Raw genomic sequence first — 24902 nt, forward strand, 5'->3', positions numbered from 1 at the left:
TAAACCTCGAGTCTGATCCTGCCTCTGACATTGAAAATGCTTTTGCCAGAGGCTGATTGGCTGATCTGCTCACCCCTCCCGGGACGGGGAGCTCACCACCTACCAGAGGGGGTCCTCAGTGGGCTCTCCTGCAAATCCCAGCAGGTTCCACACTGAGCCCAGGTCTGCAGGGCAGCTCAAACCCCCTTCCTCGTGGGGAGGGGTCTCTGTGGAGGGCGCCCCTCTTGCAGGTGGAACAGTGGTGCCCCAGCATGTCCTCACCCTGTCAGGGAAAAATGGTTGGGTTTTTTCTCTTCGAGGGCAGGGCTGGGGTGGAGGCCAGCATTCAGGGGGCTACAGACCTTGCTCCAGCTCCGGGGAGCGAAGGCGTGGAGGCGTGGAGGGGCCCTGAGAACACCGCCAGGGACTCCCAGGACCAGAGCAGGCAGAAGCCCAGAAGAAGAGCATTTCAGAAATGACTGTGAATGGGACGTCGTCCCATAAGCCCGGCACCTCCTGCCAGGGCTCCCCCGCCCCCAGCGGCCCAGGAAGGGACCCGCCTCCTGCACCTCCTTGGTGGTCCCCTGTCCCCGTTCCCCCCCACCACCAGGCTCTGGTCATCGCTCCCTTACCCACTTATCTCGTGATTCAAACGCACACACACTTGACTTTTGTAGGCTTCTTTTAAAATAAATTCATGTTAAGGAAAATAAAAAGGGGAAAACTGTGGAGTGACCTGTGATGAGCTGTTACGATGTCACTGCTTGGCTCCTCTGAGCCTCCCACAGGCCGAGCTCTCCCCCGTCTGTGGGCAGCAGCCCCGTAAGGAAGCTCCTCCACCACTCCTGCTTCACAGATGGGGAAACTGCGGCTCAGATTAAGCAACGTATTCCTGGTTACACAGCAGGAATATTGGGAAGATTCAAACAGGACCTCCTGCCCAGGGTGGTGTCTCCTGCCCTCCACCTGACATCAGCGCTGACGTCAAAAGAGGATCGTTTTACTGAAAAGGCCACGGGTGGAAAACAGTGGATTCCCCGGGCCGGGGTGACGCCTCGCTGCGCACCCAGGGCACGTCCCCAAACCCGGCCCCCCCCAACGCCCACGGGCGCGAGGCCCAGCCTGGACCTGGGGCCAGCCCTGCAGTGTCCGCCCCTCTACCGCCCAGTCCGGGGCACCCCTGGGCCTCCGCCGCGGCCCCCACCAGGCCACCTGCGGCCTTTCCGAAGGGGTAGGGTGGCCAACTCCCTCCCTCCCACGCCCTCTCCCCGGGTCTCCGTCCCACACGCCCAGGTTCAATTCCGAGTCAGTTCGAAACTGAGTCGCCGCACCGCCTGGGCGCGGACTTCACCGCTCTGGTTTCCCGGCCAGCAGCTCAGAGATCGGGGTCTCCTGGGGGTGGGAGGGGTCCGTCAGAGGAAGGCGCGCGGCCAGCGCCGGCTCCGAGGGCGCACGAGGCTCGCCTTTGGTGGGGACCTGGGGGACGCAGACAGGATGCCGCCGCGGCCGCCGCCCCTCCGCCCCTCCAGGGTCCCCCCACCCGCCCCGCGACCCCCGCGCCCGCCGGGCGCCCTGCCCTCCGCTCTGCCCTCCGCCCAACTCCCGGCTCCAGCCCCAGGCCCCGCCCCTCGCCCCTCCAGCCCCGCCTGCTCCCGCCCCCGCCCCCGCCGCGCGCTCCCGCAGCTGTCACCTTAGTGGGTGGGCCCCGGGGCGCGGGGGGCGGGGCCCAGCTCGCCCTGTGCAGCCATTGGCCGGAGTAGGGGAGGCCGCGAGGCCCCCCTCCCAGCGGCGGGGCGGGCCCAGGAGGGGATGAATGAAGCGGGAGTGGGCGCGGAGCGGCAGTCAGAGCGTGGTGCGCAACGCGGCTGCCGGGCCCTCGGGACGGTGAGTGCTCTGGGCAGCGCGGGCCGCGGACGGTCAGGGGCACACTCGTGGGCGCGCCGAGCCTTCACCTGCTGACGTCAGGAGTGCAGCAGGTGCCCGCAGACGTTGGCTGGGGGCCAGGGGATCGAGGTGGCGCCAGCGCTGACGCGGCGGGGATGCCGGGCGGGGCGGGACGCTGGGCACCGGCAGGGCGCCCTGAGCTTCTCTGCGGCGGGGGATGAAGGGAAAGGGGGACCGCGCTCGGACCCGCGCCCCTCCGCCCTCCCGCCTTGGGTGAATCAGCCGCAAAATGCACCCCCTCTGGCTGCCAGCTCCCCAGTCAGGGAGCCTCCGAGGAGGCGGCGGGCGGAGGGGACAGGGATGAGTGGGGGCTGGGGCTCAGGCGAGGGTGATGCGAGCGGCCAGGGCGGGTGGCCGGGGCAGGTGGCCGGGCGCGCACGCAGGCGCAGGCCACGCGGGTCAGGCCAGAGAGAGCTACGCCTCCCGGAGCCGCAGGGTTCCGGCGGGCCCCCGACCTGCCTGCGGCGGATGCGGCTGCTGCTGAGTCAAGGAGGAAACGGTCATGAAGAGAAGTTTCTCGCGGGCGGCCAGGCTTTGTTCGCGCCAACCGCGCTCCAGATGCCACCGGGAAGGGAGAGCGGCAGAGCGGCCTTCAAGGGCCAGGCTGCCGCTGGGCGGGAGGGACTGAGTGGTCCCATCCTTGGCTACTCAAGCGGCACCCTTTTCCCCGCCCTGCCACAGTTAAGTCCCGGTGCCTGGCACAGAGCCGTGGCTGGGTCACCAGGCACGCTGCCGGGGTGCAGGCGGAGGGCAAAGGAGGGTGGAAACATGGTCCCGGTTTACCCTTGGCTTCTGGTGGAGACACCTGTCCCGAGACTGGGGACACTAGAGGCCGATGCTGTGATTCCCACCCCACAAGCAAGCCTGGGTAATGCTGAACCCGGTGGGGAAAGACTGCCAGGCAGTGGGGTCAGTGCCGCCGGGGGAGACAGGCCCGGCCCCACCCCGTGGGGGGCTGGAGGCTCCCTCTGCCAAGGTCAGACTTGGTGATGGTGCTGGTTTCTGCCTGGAGCCTCTAGGAATGGTAGTAATTTTCCACAGTGAGGGAACCAGCTTCCTAGTGGCCACTCCTCATGGTGCTTTTGGGAACTTGGGTTTCCTCTGTCTAATCAGAAACTGGCTCTCGGGAGCCAGTGGGGCTCAGTGAACCGTGAGCACAGCAGTGCTGCGAAAGTTTCTCTGTGCAGCCTGGGACAAAGGGACTTCAGAGGAGAGAGAGCATCTGGTTTCCGCAGGTCCGAGGATGAAGTAACACTGCAGTGATGATGATGACGAGAGGCTGTTCACGGAGCCCTTAGAAGGGCAGGCCCTGGGCTTCGTGCCTTGAGCATCACCGCCTTGTATCCTCACCACCCTCTGCGAGGGAGCTACCCTCACCCCATTCTACGGATGAGGAAGTGGAGGCACTGACCAGTGAAGTGCCTTGCCCAAGGTCACACAGGCAGAACGCGGTGCCGCGGCTTGACCTCCAGTTTGTGATTCCAGACACTTCATAGCTCTGTCCCTGGGGAAGAAGGAAACCCAGGTGAGCAGGCCTGGCACCGAGCAGGGTCCCCAAAGATGGACTGCACCTAAGGGGACTTGAGCATGTGGCCGGGGTAGTCTGCGCCCGAGGGTGGCCGGAGGTGCCTGTGGGCCTGCAGGGCCCGGCTTTCCCACGTGCTGCGGGAGCGAGGGGAGGGAGCGGCCTCTTGGTCAGGCCCAGTCCCCTGTGCCTGCCCCCCGTGCTCTGCTTCCCTCCCGTGGCTGTGACCTAATCCATGGTTCCCTGGGCATGGCCCCTGTGGAGGCGGGGGAGACAGTCCCAACCAAGTCCCTCCCCACCACCATGGGGAGGTGGCCGGGCACCTGGAGGTCAGGCTGGCCGAGGGCCGTGCGCATAGAGGTCTAGGGCTCGGCGTCCTGTCCTGTTCAAGAGCCCGACTACAGTGACAGCTCAGAGAGCCTGGCCTTCCCCGGCCGCTGAGGGACGCTTGGTTGACAAACCACGGTTGCAGTTCAGGCGCCAGGCCACGTCTGTCTTCCGAACAGCACAGGTATCCTCCGCTCACCCTGAAATCCACGTTCACCCACCGAGCTGTCAGTCTTGAAGTCATGTTGTCCCGCTAGGGTGTGGACAGAGGCCACGAAAGTGTCCCCCCCGAGCCCCCGTCCTCAGAGGAAGAGCCCCCGTCTGCTTCTGGAGGGACATAAAAATTATCCTCAGGCCTCAGGCACTTTTGTTCCTGGACATTCAGCGGCCGAGCAGCCTCGGCATCGTCCGGGAGGCATGGGCGCCAACATCGGGCCCATCAGCATGGCGGGTCACCCGACGGGCCGGCCGGGATTCTGCCCCAAGAGCGAGAGGGAGACACCGACTCAGGCCTCAGGTGACCAGGGCTCTCGAGTGAGTCCGTGGAGCTGGCCCTACTGGAGGAGGGGGACCAGCCCAGCTGCCGGCACGCTGGGCCCGGGATGTGGCTCCCTGTGGACCGCCTCGGGGGCTCCCCCGGCCGCTGCCCTGGCTTGGCCGTCACGCTTCCCTCAGGCGCCTCTCTTCCCCTTGGCGGCCACGGGACAGCCCCTTCCCACCAGCAGGTACAGAATTAGCCTCTTGGACTGTATTTCCGGGGGCGGGAGGATGTCTTCACAAACCACATGGCTTCTTCAGAAGCTGCTCACTCATGCGGCGGCTGGCGGGGCTGGTGGGGCTTCTGGGCTGAAGTCCAAGCACTGGGCAGGGCCTGCTGACCGAGGCCAGGCTGGGTCCCCTTATCAGTGTCCAGAGAGTCGCGGCTCCGGCGCTGGGGCTTCTATTCGGTCCTCTCTCCCACGGGGCTGCCTTTCCTCAGTGGCTTTTTCATCCGGCCTTGGGGATGCCTGAGGCATCGCACTCCATCCAAAGCACAGAGGGCTTGGGATCAGCTGAGGGGGCGCCTCCCTCCCGGGCTTGCCCTGGGCCCCCCACGTTTTGCCCTGGGTCCACCTCTCGGCAGATGCTGCAAGTCTGGTATTCGGGCCCATGGGCCCAGCAGACCCATCATGTGGCCAGAACCTGCTCCCCTGTACCCCCAAACCCACGAAGGTCTCCGCGAGTCTGCTCACCCCGCCCTCCCACACCCCGCTCGGCCACGGGGACAGGGTGGGACTAGGAATGTCCACGCTAAGACCCAGGACACGCCCTGAGGGTGGGGTCTTCCTGGGGCTCCCCAGACAAGCCTTCATTGTCAGCCTCCATGCAAAGCAGCCAGCTTCCTGCCCACCTACCTGTGTGTGCTCACCTGGCATGCAAAGCGGGGTGTACCAGGCACAGTGATGGTCTCCCCAGGCCCTGCCACCTGGGCCTGCTCTATAAATAGCTTGGAGCCTCATCTTCAAGAAGTGAAAAGCCCCTCTGCTCACCTCCTCAGAGGAAGAGAGAGCAGTTTGGGTTGGGGGTGGGGGGGTGCAGCGGCCTGGAGAGTCCCAAGGGTCATGGGGCAGGAGGGGCGGCAGGTGCCAGGGCTGGGGACGCAAGGAGGGAGGAGGATGGCCCAGGGGGCTGTGGTGCAGGAGTTCAGTGGGGCTGCCCTGTGGGTGTGGGGCGTGTCACAGCGGCGTGGCTGTGGCTGGTGGCCTCGGACCAGACAGGTCAGGGCATCTGCTGGCTGGAGCATGAGGAAGGAGAAATGAAACCTGAGTTTCTCCCCTGGCTGCCAGTTCCCTGAGGGCTTGCGATGGAGCCTGGGAGCCCTCCTGACTGCAGAAGGGCCCCGCCCGCCGACCCCCAGTCTCAGGCCTCCCGGGGACGTGTGCTCCAGCTGCAGCCAGACTCTCTGGGGGGCCAGGCCCAGGGGCTCCAGGGCCACCACCGGAGGCTTAACCATTACTCTCAGTGACCCTGTGTCCCGCTACGCTTTGCAGACAGTCTTCGGCTTCGGCGGCGTAAACGCACCGCGCCCGCGCAGCCCTGCAGGGAGGCTTGGGCAGCGGGCAGCGTGTGAACAGCAAAGCCGTTTCATGCTTTCCTGAGACTGGGACCGTAGGTCCCCCGGGCGGGGCCGTGCCCAGCCGCCCACAGCGGGGCCACCGACTTCCCACAGTGCGGTGGGGGCTTGTGAGGCTGTGAGCAGGGGGCGGTGGGAAGGGAGCAGGGCCTGGATGTCTTCTGCACAGACATCTCAGCCGATGGGCCAGGCCGGCTCAGGAGTCGGAGGAAACCTGGGCGAAGACAGCCATGCCCACGTGCACACACGCAAGTGCGCGTGCACACACACATGCACACACGCACGGGCACCCGCACCCGCCCGCCGAAGCCCCAGGTGCGCGGCTGCTGCCAGAGGCCCTCGGGTGCACTTTATCCCCCGCTAATCATCCTGCCTAATCCGCAGGCTCTCATCTCCCGTGGGGTGGGGGACGGGCCGGGGACGGCGGGGGTGCGGGGAGACGCCGGGAGCTCCGTGCCGTCGGGGCTTTCAGGTGAGGACACCTGCAGACTCCCATCCTGCGCAGGTGGGGAGCGCCGCTGGTCCCTGGCCAATACCTAAAATAGGCTGTTCCGTCTGGGAGGTGCCGAGCGTGTGACGCGTGCGATTGCGGGCTGAGCTTTGTGTGTTTGTGTCAGAGACCTGAGCGCTTGGCTCAGATAAACTTTCCCGCTGACGTGGAGCTGTTTGGACGGCCCACCACCCGGAGGTGGGGTCTTGCTAAGGGCTTTCTCTTCAAAGAGGAAGGACAGTGGTGGTTCCCAGCTGCACAAACTTCACCTCCGTGGTCCCCTAAGCCCTGCCGTGGGCTCCATCCTCCCGCCGGGTCCCCTGTGTTTCTCCTGTGCGGGGTGGGGGGCTGGGGGCGTTTAAGCGAGCTCAGGTTCCCCGGAGGCAGGGTGAGCAGGTGCGGGCTTCTCTCCTGGGAAGACCGGCCCACCAGTGACACGCCCCAGCCCAGTACTGACCCCCCGTCCCCACGGGCCACCAGACAGACCTCTCTGAGCACCTGCCTGGACACCTTCCCTTTGGCTCCATCCCAGGTCGGTGCACACGCAGGTGTCTTGGCGTGTGTGCCTGTGTCCATGTGCAGAGACAAAGCACTGGGGGGTGTGGCCCCACAGCACAAAGACGTGGCGGCCTCTGGGCGAAGTCTCCGTTTCCTGTGTCTCCCGAGCCCGTCTGCCCTGCGGGCTGGTGGGAGGCAGAGCCGTCCTGTCCCAGGGCCCATGCTTCTCGCCCTCCAAGCTGTGCCATGAGGCCCGATCGCCCGCATCGAGTGTGCGCACTGGACAGAATCGGGGCACAGGGCCTCGGGGCCGGTCTGCAGGCAGGTGCCACTGTCTGGCTTTGCTCTGCCCCCGGAATTCCTGGCGCTGTTCTCACCGCACGGACATTTTGCTCCTTCTGTAGGCGCCTTCCTTCCAGCTCTCTGCGCAGAGCCTGGCACGCCAGGGTACACGGAGGCGGCCGCTCTATAAATACAGCTCCGGGCGTGGCCCCGGGCCCCAGGGGGACGGCTGAGGTGGAATTTTTTCTCTCCACGCTCGGCCTCAAGATCTGGCCTCTGAGAGCCTGGCAGTGCCAGTTTCCAAAGTAAACAGTCGGCCCGTGTATAAATGCCACACAGTCGGTCACGGTTCTCTGAGTACCATGCTGGCCAGGACGACTGTGACTTGCACAGTGGGCTCTGGCCAGACCACGTGGCCTCGTCCTAACTGGCCCTGGCCGGCTGCGCGGCCTTGGGAAAATCACTGACCCCTCTGGTCCCGCTTCCGCCGCCTGTTACGTGGGCTGTGGCCAGGGGTGCAGCAGCGTCGTGCCCGCAGCCTGCACGTTCGTCATGTTGGCGTGAGCGTGGAGCGCAGGTATCGCCGGGGGGCCTCCTGCGGCATCGCCGGGGGGCAGCCAGAGAGGAGCCCAGCTGAGGCTGAGATTAGCTCAGAAGGCGCGCCCTTCCAGCCTGCCCCTGGAACGGTGGCGGCCACCAGCCCGCGGGCCGCCTCAGTGAGATGGCTGTGCCCGGGGGGCCGAGGAGCAGGCCGAGGTCCGGCAGAAAGCTGGGGCGCCCTGGCCTCTGAGGCTCGAAGCGGCGGTGTCAGGGGAGCAGGGTGGAGGTGCAGCCAGACCCCCTCCAAACACCAATCTGCCTCCGGGGCCTGGGTGTGGTTGACACAAGAGACAGCCAGTCTTTGGTTTACAAACAAGCAGCCAACAAGCCGAAATCCTCCGTCTGAGCCCCCACCCAGGCGTTTGCGGCCACGGTGGCTGAAGAGCCCTCTTTGCTCTCTGCCAGCAAGGCCCATGCCAGGTACAGCTCCCCCAGGCCACCCCCGAGGTTCCCTCGACGCCCCGCGGGCCAGGGAGGGGGAGAACCAGCTGGGCTCACGTCCTGCTCTGAGGGTCCACTAAGCTCAGACTGCCCCTCCCTCCAGGCCTGCAGCCTCCCGAAGGCCAGGCCTCCGCAGGGGCTGCGGAGGGTCCTGGAGCTGCTGGAACAAAGGGCCACAAGCCGGGGGCTTAAGGCAGCACAGCTTTCTCCCCAATTCTGGAGGCCGGAGCCCGAGGTCGGGGGTGGGCAGATCCTTCCTGTATCCCCTGCTCCTGGTGGCCCCGGAGCCCTTGGCTCAAGGCCACATCAGCCAGTCTCTGTGGCCACCTGGCCTCTCTCCTAAGGACAGACCCTGGATTTGCGGCCTGCCCCAAGCCAGGTGACCCCATCTCAATCTCGGGTGACACGTGCAAGGACAGTTCCTGAATAAGCTCACCCTCGGGTGGGAACCGCGGCTATCCCGTCCGGGGCCCAGCACAGCAGTGCCTGAAGGACTCAGTCCGCGAGACTCAACCTGAGACGGCTGTGGGGCAGCACCAGCGCCCCTGCAGCAGCACCTCCCGGCGTCTGCCACCCAGTGTCCCCCGTGTGGTGGCTGCACAGTGGGTGCAGATCAAGGCCTGTGGCCAGAGGCATCCGGTCTGCGGCCACCTCTGGGCCCTGAGTGGCCACCGTGTGTCCTCCTGAGGGCGTGTCTATGTCCAGGTCCCCCTCTGAGAGGGACACTGGCCCGAGTGGCCCAGGCCCACTCCAACCGCTTCAGAGGCCCTGCCTCTGAGTCGCTCACATCCGGAGGAGCTGGGGCCTCCAATGCGTCTTCCTTGGGGAGACGGTTCACCCCATGGCCAGAGGCACCCCGGGAGGAGTGCTGGGGTCAGTAGCGGACCCCGCGTGGGCCCAGGGGCTGTGAGGACAACCAAGATCCGGTGTTTTCCTTCCCGGCAACCCGGCGTGTGCCGGCTCTTTATTCCGGGTGGGAAAATCAGCATTTTTCCTCTTAATATGCAGACTGGTTGTCGCCACTTGGGCTCCCAGGCAGCCTCGGGGCAACCAGAGGACCCGTTTACCCGGCAGTAGGTGCCACCCTTTCTCAGGTTTGGGGGTGTTGGGGGGGCAGGGCAGCCCTCGGGAGCCTGGAGATGCAGCGATTTCTCAGCCCGGCCCAGCTTCCTCTGGTCGGTGGGGCAGGAGTGGGCAGCAAGGGCCCAGAGCGGGCACTGGGAACAGGCTGGGGCAGGTTGCAGAAGGAGGCGTGTTGGCACAACTTCCCTTCAACCTGCCCACAGGGCTGCAGACTGCAGCCATTTCTGCATCAAGAGACTCAGCTCACTGCGAGTGAGGCCCAGCGCCGGCTCCCCCTCCCGCCCATGCCCGCCCAGCACGGCCGCGATCCTGGGGGCACAGGGTGGGCCAGCCGTGCGTCCCCGTCCTCATGCCCCACACCTGCCACACTCTGGACTGAGACGCAGTTCCTTGCCTGCTGAGGAGCACCGGGCGGGCAAGGCGTGGGTTTAAGGAAGAACTGAGGCTGGGCTGGGTGGTCAGGACCAGAGAACGCACAGCTCACGCCGGCCAAGCCGAGGCCGTGGCGGAAGTGGGTGTCGGATGATCCGGGGAGCGTGCGGCCTCCTGGGCGTCCCGCAGTGTCTCAGCATCACCCCTGCTCTACGGCCTCACCCAGGCCAGCTCTGCCCTGCAACCAGACGGGGGCTGCCCTGCGTGTGTGAGTCTGGATTCGGGGAGGGGGCTGGTCAGGAAGGCCCCCTCCGCCAGGCTGAGAACCCCGCAGGCAGAGCCATAGGCCCCCAGGGACGGGGGAGACTCACAGAAACCCTTCCCGCAGATCGACCCCACCGCCGGAGCACCGCCTGTCCTCTTGCACTGCCGTCGCTGCCGCGCCTCCTCCAAGATGCCCCAGCACTCAGTGGGGGACAAGCCCTTCGTCTCGATGCCGCAGCCAGTCTTCCCCGGGCCCCCCTTGGCCGCCAACGGCAGCTGTGACCACACGCCCCCCGGCAGGCGGGCGTCGCTCTGCTCGCCCCTGAGCCCCAGTGCCCTGCGCGTGGCCGCCCACGGCCCGCTGGACTCCAGCAGCCAGCCGCTGTGCCAGCCCGAGAAGCACGGGCCGCGGGCCGCGGCCCGGGAGGTGCGCTACGTGGCGGCGGGGCCGGGTGAGGCGTGCGGCTGGCGGGCCTTCGCGCCCGCGTGCCTGCAGGTCTTCAACACGCCCTGCGGCTTCCTGCTGTTCCTGTGCGCGGCCTCCTTCCTGCAGGGCATGACGGTGAACGGCTTCATCAACTCGGTCATCACGTCCATCGAGCGGCGCTTCGACCTGCACAGCTACCAGAGCGGCCTCACCGCCAGCTCCTACGACGTGGCCGCCTGCCTCTGCCTCACCTTCGTCAGCTACTTCGGCGGCCACGGCCACAAGCCCCGCTGGCTGGGCTGGGGCGTGCTGGTCATGGGCGCCGGCTCGCTGGTGTTCGCGCTGCCCCACTTCACGACCGGCCCCTACGAGGTGCAGGGGGACCAGGTCGTGGGCACCTGCCGCGCCAACCAGAGCGCGCCGTGCGGGGGCCGCGCGTCCAGCCTGTCCAGCTACCGGCTGGTCTTCATGCTGGGCCAGTTCCTGCACGGCGTGGGGGCCACGCCGCTCTACACGCTGGGTGTCACCTACCTGGACGAGAACGTCAAGTCCAGCTCTTCGCCAGTCTACCTCGGTGAGTGACGCGGGCTGGGCGCCCCCTCGGAGCCTGGCCCCGTCCGAGCCCCCCACGGGCATCTCCCTGTTGGCTCACAGGGTCCCGGGTGGCCCCAGGTGCTCCCAGGTGAGGTGGCAGGCGAGCCCTGGCCTGCGTGTCACCTGGACGCCTCCGGTGAGGGAGGTGGTGCTGGCCGGCCGCAGCCTGACCCCTGAGCACACCTCGCGGGGCCCAGAGCACAGGGGACGTTAGGCGTAGGGTTGGCTGGTGACCGGCGCTGGGTGCTGCTGCCATGCTGCCCGTGGGGCTGGACTGCCCCGGAGACCCTCTCCTACATCTCGGGTGGGATTTCTGAGTTTTCAGCCTGTGCCGGCCGCCTCCCCAAGCCCCTCCTGCGAGGTCCTGCCAGGGAAGGCACTCGGGTCAGCCGAGGGCCGGGGCCGGTGCTCCAGCCCAGCCAGGCTTTGTCAGCTGCCCCTGCCTTCCGTCCACCTTGGAGCAGCCCGTCCACATCCCTTGGTTGCTGTTCTGGGGACGGGCTTGGGGGTGGGGGTGTTGGGAGGGCGTGGCCCCAGGTGAGCCTGCAGCACCGCATGGGTGCCACCCGTACCCCGTAAGTTAAGTTCTCGGGATCGTTGGTCCTTGGGGCGGGGAAGAGCCCAAACACGCCTGCAGCGGCTCTGGGGGGTGTCTGAGCGGCCCCTTGGAAAGGCTGGCACCAGCCGATATCAGACCCGACAAAACCCTGATAGAAAGGGGTTCGTGCTCCAGCTGGGGTGTAGGTGCAGAGATGCAGGGGGCTTCTCCCCGGGGGTGGGGGGCTGCGGAATGTCAGCCACCCGTGGGCCCGGGGCGGCGGAGCAGGACGTGACGCGTCCCCGACGGCTCTGCTTCCCTTCCAGCCACCTTCTACACCGCGGCCATCCTCGGCCCCGCAGCCGGCTACCTGGTCGGAGGTGCCCTGCTGAATATTTACACCGAAATAGGCACAAGGTGAGTGCCCTGGGCTCCATCCCCGGGTTCGTGTCACGTCAAGCAGAGAAAACGCCCACTGTAGGCGCAGGGGGACTGCGGGGGAGCAGGGGCAGGTCCCGGTCCCGGCCTTGCTCTGCTGGACCTGGGACTTGTGGGCACGTGGGGAGCACGGCCTGAGGGGGGCAGCGTGGACGGATGGCCTCCTGGGGCTAAGACCACAACAAACTGTGGATTCTCCTGCCACCAACATGAGCCTCTTTGCAGGGGGCAGGAGGGCATGTGGCCAGGGGAGGCCCACACCAAGCAGGGCTCCAAAGCCCCCTGGGGACCCAGCCGGGTGTCCCAGATGCAGCCGAATTCTGACGCTGACTTTCTGGAGTCAGCTCAGACCCCAGAGGTGAGGGGCCGTCCCCCCAGGGGCAGGTCCTGCCCAACTTGGTTGCAAATCGGAGGGCCCGTGGCCCGCCTCCCGGCGATCTGCTGGAACAGCTCACAGAACTCGGGAAAGCACGACCCGCCCAGGGCCAGTTCCTCACACAGACCACACCCAGGGACAGCCCGATGGGGCGAGGCCTGGAGTTCTGGGCCCGCTCTGGGCGCCTTCCCTGCCACACCTCCATGCGGTCGCCCTGGAAGCTCTCTGAACCCTTAGGTTTCTGGGGGGCCTCATTGCTTAGGCAGGATTGATTAATCATCGGCCATCGCTGACCACAACCCCCCAGGGGTCGGGGTGGGACTGGAAGTTCCAGGCTCCTAATCACACGACTGGTCTTTCTGGTAACCGGGCCCCGTCGGAACCTGCGGGGGTCCGCCAGGAGGGGCCTCCCTGAACCAAAGACCCTCCCATCCCCCAGGACGCTCAGGGGGCTCAGGCACCGTGTCAGGACCTGGAGGAGCGGCGAGCGCACGGTGCTCATCCTGTCACGTGTGGCTCTTCCGTTTCCGCTCACCTTTCGTGATTCTAGTTTTCATACATCTGAGCAGGAGAGAGACAGGGGCAGGGACGGGGCAGGGGGGGTCCTTCCCTCAGGGCCAGGCTCTGGGGGCGGACCCCTCCGTCTTCCGTGGGGAGGGGTGTCTCAGCGTCTCCGTCGGGGCGGTTCTCCTGACCGACTGCGGGGACACGCGGGGACGTGGCTAGAGCTCCGGACTCTCTCGGCAGATGGCTGCCCGCGCGTCGGGGTGGCCTCAGGTTGACGAAAATCAGTGTCCAGGGGCATGTTCTGTGCAGAGGGGTAGGTCCCTCCCTGCTCTGGGACCTGGGCCGCTGGGCATGAAGGGGTCAGGCAGAGGGGCCCGTCGGGCCCACCCCGCCTGGGGCCGCGCTGGGCTGGGCAGTGGCCCTCACTGCTCCCCGTACATCCCCCCAGGCCTTCGGCTGCCTCCGCCCTGCCCAGGCTCCCATCCACCGCGGCTGCCCACCCATGCTTTTCCCGACTTACCTTTGCTGTGGAAAATGCACTTGTGTGCAGGTTGGGGTGGCGGGCAAGCCCCCGCTCTGCCCCCTGAGCTTCAGGAGGCCAGGTGCCACCTCTGCCAGGTTTGGGGCAGGTGCCTCCTATTCTTTCAGGTGTGCCTGCCCCGCCTGGCCCCCCGCCGTGGCCTCCAGGGGAGGCAGCCTCTTGGGCCCCAGAGCAAGGGCTGGGCGGACAGCTCAGGGTTGGCAGCCGGTGGCCAAGCTGCCATCCTCCCCACCCCACGTTGGTCCGGGTGCCCTCCGTCCACTGCCAGCCCCAGACCGGGTGGCGGTGAGGCATAAGGGCAGGGCCTCAGGCAGAGCCTTCGGTCTCGGCCTCTCTCCGACTGGGGGGCAGAGGGTTCGTACGCTCCAGGCGCGAAGCGCCTCTGACCACAAGTGCCTCTTCCTGCAGGACAGAGCTGACCACGGAGAGCCCGCATTGGGTTGGCGCCTGGTGGGTCGGCTTCCTGGGCGCCGGAGCCGCGGCTTTCCTCATCGCAGTCCCCATTCTCGGGTACCCACGGCAGCTGCCAGGTAAGCTTCGCGTCCCGGGCCTGTGGGAGACAGGACACTGTCCCCTGCTCCTCCTCCAGGTCCTGGAGCGGCGGGCGGGTGGCTGGGACCCTCACCTCCTGGGCGGGGCTGCCTTCTTGCGGGGCGGCCCGACCCAAGGGCTCCCTCGGCCCCTGTGGCCTCTCCCAGCTCAGAGACCCACAGGAGAGGCTGGTTTCAATGGAGGCGGGGCCTTTCCATCCCTTCATTTCCCTCTGGTCTCAGGCTGAGCCCGGGGGCTTCTCCCACCCCCGATCCCTGCCAGCGCGTCACCACGGTGCCTCAGTAGGGATGTCTGGCCAGGCACCCTGTCCTGCAGCTGGTCCCACACCCGGCGGGGGGCCCCTTGGGGCCTTTGGCCTCTGTCCCCCGCCAACATCCTGGCCCTCCCAGGCTCCCAGCGCTACGTGGTCATGAGAGCATCTGAAACTCACCAGTTAAAGGACAGCGGCCACAAGGCAGCCAGCAACCCTGACTTCGGGAAAACCATCAGAGACCTGCCTCTGTAAGGACCCGGGTGGGGGGCTCGCGTCTGTGTCTGTGTCCCAAAGACCCTTTAGGGCCCTACGTACGCTGGGTTCTTGATCCTGAGCTGGGAGAACCCTGTGACCCCCCTCCTAGGCCACATCGGGGGCGCACACAGCCCCTAACCTTCCTTCTGACCCCAAAGCTTCAGGTCTTGGCCCCCAAACTTGGGCAATAAGATTAAGGAGCAGGGGACAGAGCCTCCTCTCAGGGCCATTAAATGTAGTTCTGACGGGAAGCCGGGCCTCAGCCCGGCGGCACCTGCCCCCCACCCCCTGGCCCACCGCACCAGCAACCAGCACACCGGGGCCTCTTTGCGCCCCCACATGGCAGGCTCTGGCGGCTGCACCTGGCGCCTCGTGGTCACGGAGCGAATCCCTGTGCCTGAGCGCAGCCAGGTGTGTCCAGGGTTCCCAGGGGAAGACTGACCCCCAGGCCACTCCCCATGAGTTGCCCCCCATTAGGCGGCACCAGCAAGTGCCGACGGGGCTCCACCCCTCCTCCCCTCGTGTGAGACCTGGTCTTGCTTTGCGCAGGTTGGGACAAACAGAGGCTGGGCCTCTGGGGTCTCAGGGGGACAGTATGGGGCCTGGGGGCCGTGGCTGGTCAGTGCCCCTCTTTGGGCATTTGGGGGGGGGGGCTCTCCCAGGCAGGTGGAGGAGCTTGGATGGTTACCCCCCCGACCCCCAAATCCTCGGCCTCAGCAAACGCCCACCTACCTGACCCTGGAGTTTCCTGAGCCTGGAACCAGCCATGCGGGGCGGGGGCTGTGAGTGGCAGGTAGGAGCCCCCGCTGTCTCTCTTCAACATGGGGAGGGCGGCGTGGCGTCAGGGAGGCCCCTGGCTGCTGGCTACCAGGTTAGACAGCCCTGAACAGCTGCCCACTCGGGAGCTGCCTCTGAGCCACGCGGCCAGGGTGCGGGGGCTTCCATGCGAGGGCAGTTGGCCCACCTCCTGACACCTGCAGTGGAGCTGCCCCAGGCAGGGCAGGGCCCCCCGTTCCCTCTGAGCAGCACCGAGGACGGCAGTAGCCTGGTCCCCCGTGGACCTGGACAAAGGCCGAGATAAGGCGGTTTATGCTCAGGCTTGGTTCCCCAAACCGACTGCTGATAAATAAACCCTAGGACACGGGCCCTCTGTCAAGGGCGGGACTAGCTCCCCGAGCAAATTCAATATGGGATTTCAGCTGAGCAGCCTGTCGGCTGAGATTAAGAGATGGGAAAGTTCATGTACTTGGGGGACAGTCACCTCCTGCGGGCCTCGCCGAGCATCCTGGGCAGGTCCAGGCAGGGACTGGCCACACCCGGGGCTCCCTCCACCCCCTTCCACCCCGCCCCCCCCAGGGCCTGAAAGCCCCGACCGCCAGCGCCCATAAGGGACCGTGTTGCCTCTGAGACTTCTTCACGGATGCCCGACTCGGGCTGTGGACCAGAAAGAAGCCTTTTCAGTCCTTGAGGTTGAAAGTCAGTTTTGAAGGATTCAGGTGTCCCCTTTGAGTCAGGATGGGGACGAGGCTCCGAGGTCACCCTGAGACGCCGTGGTGTGGGGGTGACTTCATTAGCCCTGGCTCCCCCCTGCTGGGACACAAAGGCTAATCGTGGCCCCCTCCCCATGCACCCACTTGTGCAGAATCCACTGTGCCGCCGGGCTGCGTCCGCCAAAGGACGGGCCTTTGGATGTCAAGGTGTGCCAGCTGCTCTGACACCTGCGGGCAGGCGTCAGCGCAGACGGCTGGACCCGGTCGGGGGGGCTCTCTCCTACTGGAGGATGATCATGGGGTTTGTGGGGAGGGGGACGGGGGCGGGGGGCTCATGACGCCTTTTGCTGAAGACGCAGAGAACAGGACAAAGTGGCCCTTGTCAGAGCTGCTGTGATCGGATCAGACCACGGCCAGTCGCTGGTGATCAGGCTGTGCCTTGTCTCACGCCCAAGCGGGAGCCCGTCTGGCCAGGACCCCGGGCTCTGGAGAACACTGTGCCCAGGGGTCCGGGACCTGCCGGCCAGGGCTGAGAGGGGCTGGGTGGGGAAGGGCAGAGCCAAGCTCCTTCCTGGGCCTCTCTGCAGCCCGCCCCCACGTCCTGGTCTCAGCTCTGCCCCTTCACGGCCCAGAAGGGAGTTTGTTTTGCTGCTGTTGTTTTGTTCTGTGCTGCACATGGCATTTTAACAGCCCCTGGCATCTGGCCCTTTTAAACAGTACACGCAGGTGTCAGCACGGCACAGGCCCCCAACCCCAAGGGATGCAGGACCCGGTTCACCCCGAGTGTGGGCCTCTGGAACCTTTGTGCTCGTCCCACGGACGGGCTGATGTGAACGCCTGGCGCCATGCCCGCAACTCCGCTGTGACACTGGGTGGGGGTCGCCTCCCCGCAGAGCCACAGGGATGACACGGGTGATGGGGTCACAGCCCACGCCCGACGCTCCTGAAACCCATTGTGCAGCGTCAGCCATGGCCTCTGGGGCACAGAGTGTCCCCACCCGACACTGAGCCCAAGGCCCTTCCTCCCAGCGCCATGCAGAAAGGGCCAGGCCGGGTTCCCTGGGGAGCTGGCAGGCAGGTTCGAGGGGCACTGCCGGGACCCCACTGGCCACAGCCCCCCAAGTCACACCCAGGGAAGCCGGGGAGCCAGCCAAGGCCACCCAGGGGCTCCTTGGAGGGGCCTCTTGGTCCAAGTCTGCAGGGCTTCCCGTCACCCCCCTCACCAGCTAGTGACTGAGAAGGGGTCCCCGTGCTGGACTTGGTGACAGCCGCCTCCCCAGCCTCCGCTCCCAACTCAGGCCCCTCTGCTGGTCCTCGCAGCTGCCCCCGGTGACTCAACAGTGTCACGGTCACTCGGGGCTCTCCCCGGGCCAGAGCCGGAACTCTGGACAGCAGCTCTCGCAGCAGCCCATAGGCTCCGAGTCCTGGCGCCCGCGTTCCGCCCGCCGCAGCCCAGCCTCACAAGAGTAAGGGCGGGTGCCTGGCTCCCTGCACCCCACTCCACTCCCCTGAGACCAGGCTCTGTGCTCAGGTGGGAAGGGCCGTGGCCTCAGAAGCTCCGGCCTCCTCGCGTCCTGGCTCTGGCCCACTCGGCCCCTCTGTCTCTTCTCCCTGCGCCCTTCCCCTCCGCCTCCAGGTCCATCTGGCTGCTCCTGAAGAATCCCACGTTCATCCTGCTCTGTCTGGCCGGGGCCACCGAGGCCACGCTCATTGCCGGCATGTCCACGTTCGGCCCCAAGTTCCTCGAGTCCCAGTTCAGCCTGAGCGCCTCAGAAGCCGCCACCTTGTTCGGTGAGAACACCCCCGAGCCTGGGAGGGCTCCCCCGCCTTTTGGTTGGTTCTCCAGACCGAGGGGCTGAGGGAGCCTCTCCGGGGAGCCCAGGCAGCGCTGGGCGTGGGATCCCCCAGGCGGGGACCCCAGCAGAGGCCTCTGGCTCTCACACAGCAGCTCTGCTCACGCTCGCCAAGGCCGGCCCCCACGGGAGGCAGCACGGTCCTTCCCGAGGGCGGTTGGGAAGCGCTGACCGGAGCGTGCTGACCACGCCCCGCAGGCCCCGGAGCCACCACCCAGAGCCTGGGCCTTTGTCATCTCTGGCTCCTGGCGGAAAGGGTTTGGTTGGCGGCTCCCACCGGGCTCCCTCAGGCCTGGCCGTCCCCAGCCAGGAGGTGCTTGGAGGTGGTCACTGGACATGGGGTCAATCCCGGCCCCCTGGGCTCTGTGTCCTGCACGGGAGGACAGTCGCAGAGTAGGGGCCACCCTGCGACCCATGTCCCCACTCACCCCTCCTTGCTGGCTCTCGACTGACCGTCCCACCCAGACCCATCCACAACAGCTGCCTCCTCTTCCCCCAGCAGCCCCTCTCCGACCGGCCGTGGCCTCTGGGTCCCCCCCCACCGAGCTGTCTCCATCTGGGGAGAGGGGCTCACTGAGCCCAGGGGCTTTGAGGTCTCCCCGACTCCTTGGAGACCCCACCCCATCTGCACCCTCCCCCGGGGTGGCCTGGAACCCACACACCCACGAGTCCCTCTTGCTACGCGTGACAGCCACCAGCTTCTCCGAATACCCCTCAGGGCTGGACTCTGCAGAGGCTGTGCTGGGCCAGGGAGGACGACGTCCTGGGGCCTCCCGAGCAGGGCAGTGACCTTTCCTCTTCCTTGTCCTGCCCACCGTGCGCCCATCCCTGGGCCTCTGAGTGGCTGACCCGGTGTCCACCCCAGGCCCCAGGGCCAAGGCTCCCCCAGTGGCCCCTGGGAGGCCTGGTCAGGGTCCCCACGTTGGGTGCAGAGCCCAGCGCTGCCACCTGTGAAGTGGAGACGAGACCCCGCGCGTGGGTGGCCCCGCCGCCGCGGCTCTGAGGACATCACTGAGCCCCTCCCTCTGCGCAGGGTACCTGGTGGTGCCGGCGGGCGGCGGGGGCACGTTCCTGGGCGGCTTCTTTGTGAACAAGCTCAAGCTGCGTGGCTCGGGAACCATCAAGTTCTGCCTGCTCTGCACCCTGGCCAGCGGGCTGACCACCCTGGCCTTCCTCACGCACTGCCCCAACGTGCCCATGGCGGGCGTGACCGTCAGCTACAATGGGAGGTAAGAGCCAGGTGGCACGCCTGTTGGGGTCACCAGCGGTCCCTGGGGGAGGGTGGCGTCCTTGGAGACGTCATAACAGCAGGACGCTGGGCACGCGCACACCAAGCCCCGGTCCCCGTGTATAAAACGGGACGGCGGCTGCCTGTGTCCTCTGTACGCGCTGTCGTGGAAGGTGGCCCAGCACCGGCTCCCGTACATCACTGCGCCGGGACCACGAGGGGCACAGCGCGTGGGGTCACAGCCTGGGGGTATCTGAAACAGACCGGCTACCTGCCCTGGGCCTGGTGGCTGCCTCCCAAGAATTCCTCGTGGGGATAAGAGTGTCAGAGCAGCGTGCAAGGGTGCCGTCCGGGGGACGGCGAGAGTCAGAAACAGCCAGAGTGCAGAAGGCTTGGTGGAGAGCCGAGGGCCCTGTGCTGTGGACGCAGGGAGCTGGGGTCCCGGCAGCTCCAAGAGAGCGCCGAGCCGAGGAGGCGAGCAGGGAGTGTGTCTGTGGTTGCGGCTGTGTGTGCGGGTAAATGATCTGGACCTCGTGTAGTGGCCTCCGCTGTGGCGCCAGGGCCGGTGCCAGAAGAGGGTTTCGTTCGTACCTGCCCGCATGCGGTGTCGCGTTTCGAGCCCCCGCGACCGCGCCGCCTCTGCCCTGACAAGCCGGGCCGGGAGGCGCGTGATGGGAAGACTCTGGATCTGCTCTGTGCTCAGCACGTCCAGCGATTCCAGGAGCAGAGGGCCATGCGGGAGGCCCCATTCCTTGGGTGGAGCAAACCCAGCAAGTTTGTTAACCTGCAGCCGTGGGCCCAGGGGGACCAGACCCAAGGCTGTCCCCGTGTCCCCGGGGCGCCCGCCTGGCCCTGGCCTCCACCCCACCACCGCTCATCTCCTGCCCGCAGCCTCCTGCCTGAAGGCCACCTGGAGCTGACGGCCGCCTGCAACGCCCACTGCGGCTGCTGGGCAGGACACTACACCCCCGTGTGCGGCTCCGACGGCCTCATGTACCACTCGCCCTGCCACGCGGGATGCACGGAGGCGGCCACGCCCGGCCCGGGCGGCCAGATGGTGAGTTTGGCCACCGCCCACATCGGCCGCACCGGACCCTGGGAGGCCCCGCCCCTTCCTCCTGTAATCGGTGCTGTTGTTGTGTGCTCCCAGGTGTACCGGGACTGTAGCTGTGTCCCTCAGAATTTGTCCTCTGGGTTTGGCCATGCTACTGCAGGGAAATGCACTTCAACTTGTCAAAGAAAGCCCCTCCTTCTGGTTTTCATATTCGTTGTAATTATCTTTACATTCCTCAGCAGCATTCCTGCACTAACGGCGACTTTACGGTAAGCCTGGGGCCTGGGTTTGCTCTGGTCCAGAACCTTCCCTTTGCAGCTAAGGCAGCGCTCAGCAGCTCCCTGTGGGGTACATGCCAGGCCCCAGAAAGCTGTGGCAGGAAAGCGCTAACTGCCTCTGTGAGGTGCTTGCCACCTGGGGAGGCGGTGATGCGGCCCGGGGCTCAGCCAGGACTCGGCCACCGGCATGGGGGTGAGACTTGGCGAGCAGCCGCGCCTCCCCGGGTGTTGATGCATCGGTTTTCCGTGGCAGGTGCGTCTGTGACCGGCAGAGATCCTTTGCACTGGGCATCCAGTGGATCGTGGTTCGAACGCTAGGTACTGTGCTGAGGAAGGGGCCATGTACAGTTGTGCGGTGTGTTCACTGCACAAGGGCATATGCCCAGCGCCTCCTCACCAAGCTGGTGTGCGTCCCCCCAGCAGGGAAGGGCGCCATTCCCTAACAGTCCGCTAGGGGGACCCGTGGTCCTTTATTTGCCCAGAGGGAACCCCTTCCGCGTTAACACAGAGGCTCCGCTAGAGTCCTGGGGAGTTTTCCCTGCATGGTGGCAAGTCCCCTTTGCATCCCCTGAGAACCCCAATGGCCGATGCCACCTTCCTGGGAGGCCGCGCGGTCTGGATTTCTGGCACTGCCCACTGCCCTGGCGGCCCGGCCGTGTCCGTGTGCTGAGGCGCTTCTCCCCGCAGGCGGCATCCCGGGGCCCATCGCCTTCGGCTGGGTGATTGACAAGTCGTGCCTGCTCTGGCAGGACCAGTGCGGCCAGCAGGGCTCCTGCTTCGTGTACCAGAACTCGGCCATGAGCCGGTACATGCTCATCACGGGGCTGCTGTACAAGGTGAGTCTGCTCCCACGGAGGTCGGGCACGGCCCTGGGGTCTCCGACAGCTCAGACCCCTGCCGGGACCCCAGGTCCCCCCTGTAGCCCAGTTTCCAGAAGCAGGCTCCTCATCTGAAGCTGTCGTGGTTGGGACCATGACAGCAATGCCGGTGGAAGGAGCTGGGGGACGGCAGGCTCGGTCACGGGGCTCCCTCTCTGGACCCCAGGAGCCGCTCCCCCTCCCCTGCCTCCCGGGGTCCTCACTGCTGGGCTGGCTGGTGTGCCCGGGGCCCTGGTCCGCTAAGGCTTTGGAGAAACCAAACCGCCCTCCCCGAGGGCAGCTGCTGGGCCCTCTCCTTCCTTCCTCCGTGGGCCTCGAGTTATGCCCTGCTCTTGGCCCAACCCTCCGCTTTCCAGCCTTTAAGAGAGGCGTCCTGCTGCTCCCCTGGCCTGTGTCACAGGGGGAGAGGCAGCACACTTTTACTCTGAATGTCCCCCCATGGGAGGAAAAGGCACGGACCTTCCCAGATCACATGGAGTCCTGGGACCGGCCTTGAGGACGTCGTGGTTTCCGTCCTCGGGTAGAGGGTGGACTTGGCCTTTGAGCCTTTTCGGGAAGAGCCGCCAAGACAGGCGACTCCCAGTGATGCTCGGGTTTGTCTCCTCACAGACTAGCTCAGACAGAGCCACGCGTGAGAAGGCGATTTGTGTGGCTCTGAACAAGAGCGACAGGTCGGTTTAAAGTGACGCGCCCTGTGCGGGGAGCTGGCCCTCACTCTGCCCCTGGGTTGTCCGGTCCCCCGGCCAAAGCAGCAGGCTGGCCCCGGGGTGGCTGTCAGCCAGGATGACCCCCGGCCTCGGCACAGCGCTTAGCGTGGCCCACAGTCAGCGCTCATGTCCGTGGGGGGCAGATGCGTGGACCCTCTAAGCAACATCCCCTGCGGTCACAGGGCCACCAAGCAGAAGCAGCCTCTCCTACTCTGGCTTCAGGCACAACAGCCGGGGGTGCTCAGGAAACACAGTGGGTGTCCCGTTAAGACCCAGCGTTTATGCGTTAAACACACACACACTCGGTGTGCAGAGGCTGGCGTGCGAGCCCACCCTGTGGTCTTCAGACCGCCTGTGACCCTGTCGTGACTGGGGGGGGGTCAGTGCAGTGGCTGTAGCGATGTAACCGCCAATGCTGACCAGCTCCGGCTCAGGTTCCTGGGGCGGCTGGAGTGAGGCCCCCACACCAGGCGCTCAAACAACAGGAATTCATTCTTTCTCATTCGGGAGGCCAGACGTCCCCCGTCGAGGTGTTGGCGGTGTCCCTTAACCCTCGGGATCTGAGGGGACTGTGTCCTGTGCCTCTCCGGCCATCCTTGGGGCTCCTGGACTTGTAGGGACCCGCCCCTTCTCTGCCTGCGTCGCCCGTGGCTGCCCCCCTTTCGGGATCCTGAGTTCCCCCAAGCCAGACTGACCTCTCACCCCTCACCTCATCACATAGCCAAGGACGCTGTTTCCAAGTGAAGGCCCCCCTCACAGGTCCTCCCCGGGGGTCGTGATGTGGTCATGTACCCTGGACGGATGCTGGGCAGCCCCTGACCAGCCCCCCACTCCACCCAGTCCGATTGTACCTTTCGTTCCCCGTAATAATACTGGGGTCCGCTGGGCGCCAGCTCTGCAGGACGGGTGGGTCCTGGGCAGGGCGCGGGGCTCCTCGGAACCGCGTGAGGCACCGGGGCCCCGGCGGCGGCGGCTCCATCAAGGTCCAGCAGCTGCTTTCCCCCCCAGGTCCTGGGCTTCGTCTTCTTCGCCGCTGCCTGCCTCTTCTACAAGCCCCTGTCGCAGGCTTCGGATGGCCTGGAAGCCTCTCTGCCCAGCCAGTCCTCGGCCTCCGACAATCCCCCAGACCTTCAGGGAGCCCCCTCGGCCCTCCAGCTCCAGAGCAATGTCTGACCGCTCACCTGCCCGCCAGGGACAGGGCCCGCCGGGCAGCGCTTCCCCGGAACTCTGCCTAATTTCTCGCCGGAAGGGGTGATCCCTGACCCACTGACCCTGGCACTGAAGACCCTGCAAAAATCTGCCATTGGATCTGGGGGCACCAAGCCAGGGGCCACGTGTCGAAGCCTCAGAGGCACCAAGGAGAAGGAATCCGAGACCCACGGGAATGGACGCCCCCCACCCTGGATCGCATCCGGGGGAGGGGTGACCAGCTCTCAGAAGGGGCGAGACCCGCAGCCACCTCCCAGCAGGTACATCGCTGCTCCTTCCCACGGACTTGGCAGGACAGCCCCGGGGCCTCAAGACCCCCTGGACCCAGTAACGGCTGTGCCGATATATATATATATATATATATATATATATATATATATATATATATATTTTTTTTTTTTTTTTTTTTGGTCTTTGGTCTTTTTAGGGCCACGCCCAAGGCATATGGAAGCTCCCAGGCTAGGGGTCAAATCAGAGTTTCAGCCGCCGGCCTACACCACAGCCACAGCAACGCCAGATCGGAGCTTGCGACCTACACCACAGCTCACGGCAACGCCGGATCTTTAACCTGCTGAGCCAGGCCAGGGATCGAACCTGCAACCTCATGGATACTAGTCAGGTTTGTTAACCACTGAGCCACGATGGGAACTCCCAGCTGTGCTTCTGAAGCACATGTGCAAGTCCTACGCGACTCCGTCAGTTACAAGAAGCGCGGAACCACTGTGGCCCGTGGGCCACGATTCCAATCTCTCTTGTGTCTTTGAACGATAGATTTCCGGAGCTGGTGGCCACCGGGCGTGTACCCTCCAGAGGGGCTTCACCGTCGTGGTCCTCATGCCCGCGGCTCATGCTCAGGGGGCCCCCAGGTCGCTCACACTGTTGGGGCCGCTCCACTGAGGGTACACAGGACCCGGCCTGTGGGCAAGCGGGCGGCCGGCGGTGCCTCCGGCTGGTCCTTGCATCTGCAGGTGGCCTGGCCCTGACTTCCTGTCCGTCCTGATGGAGAGGAGGCCAGGCTCATGCGAGGCCGTCCCGGGCCCAGGCACGGGGTCCCTTCTTCAAGTGCTGCCGTCGGTTCCGTCCCGGAGCCGCACGACCTCGCAGTGGGTGGGAGCCACTTGCATGAGGGTGTATTTGTGGACCCGTATTTTGTATAATCACTTATTTATAGAAGTTGTTTTGTACCTGACAGTGGGGTGGGCACGGTGGTTTCTGCCCGGAGGGTCCTGGGACTTGCCTGGAATGTTTACTGTTGAGTCCTCGGTTTAACTGTGTATGTAAATGTATTTTAATATTTAAAACAGACGTTCTTGCCAAGCGTGTTTTATTTCTATGAACTTGCCGATTTGCCAGCTTGCGTATCCTCTGAGTGACTTTGTGATTTTGCGCCCAGTGTAGCTGTGGGCTGCCCGGGGTGAGCACTGGCTTGGCTGGGGTCCTGCCTGGTGGGAGCCCCCCCACCCTGTGACCCAAGAGTCACCTCCCTTCAGGGCCCAGCAGCCGGGTGGGCCCAGGTCCTCAGCCAGGCCCCCGACTCCCGCCGCTGTCATGGAACCCTGGGATTCAGTCCGGGTGGCAGGACAGTCGGCAGGGGTACACACGTGTGTGAGACCCGGCACAGGGTGGTGACAAGCAGTGACCAGCCGGACCATGACCCTGGCAGCTGGGTGTCACGGTGTTTGGCAATGCTTCCTGGAAGAAGCCATGGTGGCAGCAAACAGAAGTGATCCAGTCATCGGCGGGGTGTGACCAGCTCCTGACCCCTGCCCTCCCAGGGCCAGGCTGGTGCCCTCGCACAGGTGTGTT

At 65.8% G+C, this 24902-nt stretch overlaps 1 protein-coding gene and 1 long non-coding RNA gene across 3 annotated transcripts; one reads left to right on the top strand and one right to left on the bottom strand.

Annotated features, from left to right (window-relative positions):
* Window positions 1-648: 648 nt before the first annotated feature.
* On the bottom strand, window positions 649-6946 carry LOC146395424 (uncharacterized). The gene is made up of 3 exons (XR_014832688.1): window positions 3772-6946; window positions 1670-3427; window positions 649-1455 (listed from the first exon to the last, which is right to left on the bottom strand). It is a non-coding gene; the product is annotated as an uncharacterized LOC146395424 (long non-coding RNA).
* SLCO4A1 (solute carrier organic anion transporter family member 4A1) lies at window positions 1775-24401 on the top strand. 2 transcript variants are annotated; one of them, XM_021078226.2, is made up of 14 exons: window positions 1775-1863; window positions 10043-10919; window positions 11804-11894; window positions 13748-13869; window positions 14281-14392; window positions 17526-17680; window positions 18776-18971; window positions 19862-20027; window positions 20121-20293; window positions 20556-20620; window positions 20990-21138; window positions 22896-23356; window positions 23524-23715; window positions 23868-24401. In XM_021078226.2, the coding sequence occupies exons 1-12, from the start codon at window positions 1789-1791 to the stop codon at window positions 23058-23060; spliced, it is 2346 nt and encodes a 781-aa protein (XP_020933885.2). In that variant the 5' UTR covers window positions 1775-1788; the 3' UTR covers window positions 23061-23356; window positions 23524-23715; window positions 23868-24401. The 2 variants fall into 2 exon arrangements, with proteins under 2 accessions (XP_020933885.2, XP_084860369.1); XM_085004243.1 differs by lacking the exons at window positions 20121-20293; window positions 22896-23356; window positions 23524-23715; window positions 23868-24401 and having other exon boundaries at window positions 20990-21129.
* Window positions 24402-24902: the final 501 nt, after the last annotated feature.

This window comes from Sus scrofa, chromosome 17, assembly GCF_054392235.1.
Source record: "Sus scrofa isolate SSC_HxYL_T2T_F1_AM1 chromosome 17, Sscrofa_HxYL_maternal_Yorkshire_Landrace_v2.0, whole genome shotgun sequence".
Taxonomy (NCBI): domain Eukaryota; kingdom Metazoa; phylum Chordata; class Mammalia; order Artiodactyla; family Suidae; genus Sus; species Sus scrofa.

Bases quoted from the DNA above. Each gene is read 5' to 3' on its own strand.
- SLCO4A1 (XM_021078226.2), top strand. From the start codon at position 1,789: ATGAATGAAGCGGGAGTGGGCGCGGAGCGGCAGTCAGAGCGTGGTGCG. The intron at 1,864-10,042 runs GTGAGTGCTCTG...CCCTTCCCGCAG, and splicing joins GCTGCCGGGCCCTCGGGACG to ATCGACCCCACCGCCGGAGC. The intron at 14,393-17,525 runs GTAAGGACCCGG...CTCCGCCTCCAG, and splicing joins ACCATCAGAGACCTGCCTCT to GTCCATCTGGCTGCTCCTGA.